This window comes from Cryptomeria japonica, chromosome 5, assembly GCF_030272615.1.
Source record: "Cryptomeria japonica chromosome 5, Sugi_1.0, whole genome shotgun sequence".
Classification (NCBI taxonomy): domain Eukaryota; kingdom Viridiplantae; phylum Streptophyta; class Pinopsida; order Cupressales; family Cupressaceae; genus Cryptomeria; species Cryptomeria japonica.
The window spans coordinates 683,230,123-683,234,953 of record NC_081409.1 but is presented as its reverse complement, the minus strand read 5'-3'; the positions used below and the strand labels follow the sequence as shown (position 1 = coordinate 683,234,953).

At 38.7% G+C, this 4,831-nt stretch overlaps 1 protein-coding gene across 1 annotated transcript; it reads right to left on the bottom strand.

Annotated features, from left to right (window-relative positions):
* Positions 1-318: 318 nt before the first annotated feature.
* Positions 319-4,565, bottom strand: LOC131040691 (wall-associated receptor kinase-like 2). Its single transcript, XM_057973641.2, has 3 exons — positions 2,956-4,565; positions 1,879-2,061; positions 319-1,692 (listed from the first exon to the last, which is right to left on the bottom strand). Exons 1-3 carry the CDS (start codon positions 3,770-3,772, stop codon positions 464-466), a joined length of 2,229 nt encoding a protein of 742 aa, XP_057829624.2. The 5' UTR covers positions 3,773-4,565; the 3' UTR covers positions 319-463.
* Between the last annotated feature and the right edge of the window lie 266 nt (positions 4,566-4,831).

Here is a 4,831-nt window from a genome sequence, read left to right as displayed (position 1 = left end):
ATCATCTGAATCAATAGTTAACTTAAACATCATCTGAATCAATAGTTAAATAGTCAGCAACAATTTTACACCTCATCCTCATTTATATCAGAAATGAAAAATATTTCTAATTTTATTAGCTAAAATTGATCGGAAGCTGTTAAACTCCACACAAAATGGCACGATGTACAGTTTTCAAAATTCGCAAAACACAACAGATTTCTGCAAAATTTTCGAGAATTAAATCTTCATGCTCTGCTCCTATTATTGTTAAACCACGACAAAATCAGATAAAAAAACTTTATATTTTACAAACCTAAAAAATATTTGAAATACCATTTTGTGTAGAGATTAGCATGTACAAAATTGATCTCTGCAACATCAGGAAAAAAATGTCGTGTAATCAATAATATAGTCAATTGTTTAAGTCTTGCCACTTGATCATAAGATCCTCCATTCAACATCTCTCTCCATCTAGTGAAACCTAAGCCTCACTCCGCCAACTCATTGATCTTACATCGTGCACATAAAGTGAGGGCACTGATGCAGGATGAGATTGACTCCGGTACATATTATTATTTGATGCCCCTGACTCAGTTGTGTGATGGAACCGAGAGGAAGATGAAAATTGGGATTCTCCATCTCTCCCCATGCTCTCATGTGATGTTGTGGCAGCACTAGCAGCAGTTCTTACCCAAACAAGCTCCTCCACCACTTGTTTCATGGATGGTCTCCTCCTTCCTTCCACTTCCAAGCATTCTCTGGCCAGCATTGCCACATTCTGCATCTCTGCCTGGTTGCTGTCCTTGGCAATCTTGGGATCCAAAATCTCTGTCAAACAGTTGCACTCGATTTTAGAGATAAACAAGGCCGATAGGGTGCACTCCTCTTTGGGCCTTTCAAGAAGCAATGGCCGCAGACCTGTGAGGAGTTCAACCAGCACTACTCCAAAGCTGTAAACGTCGCTCTTGTCTGTGAGCTGAAACGTCTGGAAGTACTGGGGATCCATGTAACCTCTCGTGCCCATCACATCAGTTGTCAGATGGGTGTCATCCACAGAGAGCAGGCGAGAAATCCCAAAATCTGCAACCTTTGGAGCGAATGTCCTGTCCAAAAGAATGTTAGAAGATTTCACATCCCGATGGAATATGGGCTGCGCTGCTGCTGAGTGCAGATATGCCAATGCCTCTGCCGTTTCAATGGCGATTTGGAAGCGCATTTCCCAGGGCAAACAACTCTCCTTTGAATGTAGATGTTCAAGGAGCGTCCCATTTTCAACAAATTCATACACCAGCAATGGTGATTTAGTTTCCAGGCAACAACCCAATAATTTTACAACATTTCTGTGATTAATCTGAGAGAGTATTATAACCTCGTTGATAAACTGGTCGTCCTCTTGTACGTCACAAATTTCCTTGGACTTTTTAATTGCCACAACTGAGCCGTCTGAGAATATGCCTCTGTATACAGTGGCGTAGCCGCCGGTTCCCAATTTCATACGATCTGAGAAATTTTCTGAGGCGTTTTGCAGCTCCTCTGCAGAATATATTCGTAGACTTTGTCTTCCCCCCTTGGAAGCTATGTACTGCTGTAATTGTATCCCTCCATTGTGTTGGAAATACTTGGCCTTTACAATCTTCATATGACGTTTTCTCAGCCACCACAGTATTCCACAGGCTGCCAAAGAAACTCCAACAAACGAAGAAACTGACCCTGTATTTGACACAATTTTCTCTTATTAGATGCTTCCATCACACTGATTTTACTTTGCATTTGTTTTCTGAAGCATTGGAACTAGACAATCTGAAATCATTACAATACATTTGTCCTGCATGATGCATGTTTTGAAATCAACAAGCACTGTGCATACCAAGATAAATAGAGAGGCGGCATAATCACCTATGATTGCTAGTTTGATGGCATTATTTGAGCTTGTGGGTTCGCATCTTGTTCCGTTTTGAAAGCCATCGCCGACATAACCCTCTTTGCATGAACAGTTGTATGACCCTGCGAAATTAATACATACCGCTGCAGAGGATTTGACGCATTCATTGGCATTGGGTTGGCTACATTCGTCTATATCTGTATGTATAGTCATTAACTATCATTACGATAACCAAAATAAAAAATAAAAAAATAGAAAGCTTTTATATGTGTACGTTAAGGGAAGAAAAATTATTTTATAGTTTATTATATAGAGCAGTCTGTATATGGGTTTACAGATGATTATATGAAATTATTTCACATTCTTTGTGGAAGACATCTAATTATGCTACAGATGAGACATACATAATTTATCTTTTGGAGGATTTGAAATTGTGAATTCTTTGGAGATCACAAGTTGTCTACCTAAATGATTACCATTTATTAATAGTGTTATATATGAAGAATAAGAGTATTAAAGAAGAGGGATCTCAATCTTCATGTTTATTTCATACATGAGTGGGGTTTGAAATGTTTATAGACAGAACATGTAAAGTGATTCCAATTTCAAAAAGAAATTTCATTATGATGAATAGTATCCAACCAGTTGTTGAATGGTTTGCAAATAATTGAATTTAAGTGTGAATGATTGAAGGTTTGGTTGACTAAACTTCAAAGATAGATTGACACTAGGAATAACTGGATTAATTATGAAGGTCTTAAGGAATGGGAGTTTCACTTTTATAATAAGTAGATTAAGTGTGAAGGATGAAAGGGAGGATAGATAGGTTTTTGATAAGTATTAAGGATTAAAGAGTTTCTTTTGACTCACTATGAACAATTGAAAAGTTTGAAGGATGAAGGGGTTATTTTGACTAAACAATAAGAATTGAGAGATCTTATAAGCATAAAAATAAAAATTATACTTAAAAAAGAGGTCACGGGTTTGTATACCTCATTCATAACATAATACTAAAAGATTTTTTCTCTCTTTCAATAAAACGACAAACAGAAAACACATTCTTGTGCCTGTTTTAAAAACATGGTGCATACCTGTACAACCTGTGCCATTAGAATAGCCACTTCCCCGATACCCAGAAGAGCATTTGCAGAGATGCCCATCGCCTGAAATTGAATCAATGCATTCAGCGTATGCGTCACAAGAATAAGCGGGCGTTCCTTTCGCTGCCGAGCAATTTTGATGGCCAATAGTCCAGTCAAGGCGGAGGCCATAACGGCCCCTGGAAAAGAAGCACTTTTCATTTTCTGGTACACTCCATGTCTGAGGATCCAGCACGGTGGAGAACCCACATGCTCCCGCAGAATTGTTAAAATAAAATCCTCCACCCGTGAAATTGAGAGACTTCCAATAGCCTGGAATGCCCGCTTCACAACAGCCATAGCAATTGCAGTATTGTGGGTCATACTGATTCAAACACGCCGCTTGGCATCTCCCCACAGGCGAGCTTGAGTCACTGAATGACCCGACTGACCTACACCCTATAACTGCGAATCTATTGAGCGATGAGATGGTGAAAGGCCCCTCCACTGATAGACTGAAGAGAACAGATGCATCGTCTGTTCCATTGCAGGACATGGCTTTCAAAGAAGTGGAATTTATTACAACATGGCCGCCATAGTCTATGTCTGTAATCTCAAAATCCCCACCCAGGGTGGGAAGAAATGGGGTAGATTGGCTCCCAAATGACTTGCACTTGATCTGAAAACCAGGGTAGCCACAAGTGGGATCCTTGATCCAAAATGGGTAGCTCACATTCATCGATCCACATCTTTCAGGGACGCATTTTGCAGCCGCAAATCCCACCAAAGACAACAAAACCAAAACTTGTTCGATGGTCTGCCGATGCATTTGACTTATTTAGCATTTGCAGTGCCTGGAATAAAAAATCTTCAGAAAACAATGTGCTGGCGGGCAGCACTCCCTTGATAAGTAGTATAGGAAAGATATGAGATCACGCTTTCTTCTGTTGAAGTTTTCAGCAGAGTTGAAATGTTAAAAAATTATTAATATTAGATGGGCATCTGTATAATGAATTGCAGATGTAATATTCAATAAAAAAGTCAAACAAAGGTTAAGCTTCACAACAATATTGACCGTGACAGAGTTCTTTAATCTTGATTCCACATCAACGTTCTGGCGGCTAAATACAATAAAATTTTAACATTTAAACTCTGCTGAAAATTACATGCATGTCAAGTGCGGTAGTTTAGTGGATTTTCGCTCAAGTATTTGAAAATTTTGTCAGATGTCGTAGTTGCAACAGCCGTAGTAGACATGTATGCAAAGTGTGGAAGCATAGACAAGGTGTGTGACCTGTTTGACAAAATGCCTCAAAGAAATGTGTTCTCATGGACTGTAATGATCAGAGGTAATGCTCAAAAAGGGATTTAAAAATGCAATTGGCAGGGTAAAGCCAAATTCCACAATTTTCGCCAGCATACTACCTGCCTGTGCCGAGGTATGGACATCCATCAAAGCAAAATGGAGGAGGGGTTTTTGTCAGATGATGTAGTTGGAAATGCTCTGGTAGCGAAGTGTGGAAGCATCCACAAGGCACGCGAACTGTTTGACAAAATGCCCGAAAGTAATGGCCTCGTGGATTGCCATGATCGCACGATCTGCACATAATGTATTCGTTGAAGGCTTTTAGAACACGTTGATGTGGAGTCAAGATTAAACAACTTTGTCATGGTCAATATTTTGTGAAGCTTAATCTTTGTTTGACTTTTTTTATTAAATATTAAATCTGTAATTTGTCATGCACATGTTCATATAATATTAATTAATTTATATTTTATTAGTTATTGTAGACATCTAAAACTTGCACAACTAAATAAATGAATTTATATTTGTTTAACTACCCTAATCTGTCTATTGATTAAAGTTTAATCCCTATCTCTTTTCTTC

Excerpts from the sequence above, each read along its gene's own strand:
- LOC131040691 (XM_057973641.2), bottom strand. The coding sequence starts at position 3,772 with ATGCATCGGCAGACCATCGAACAAGTTTTGGTTTTGTTGTCTTTGGTG. Across the intron at positions 2,062-2,955 it reads TAATGGCACAGGTTGTACAG|ATATAGACGAATGTAGCCAA; the intron begins GTATGCACCATG and ends CTATACATACAG. Across the intron at positions 1,693-1,878 it reads CATCAAACTAGCAATCATAG|GGTCAGTTTCTTCGTTTGTT; the intron begins GTGATTATGCCG and ends TGTCAAATACAG.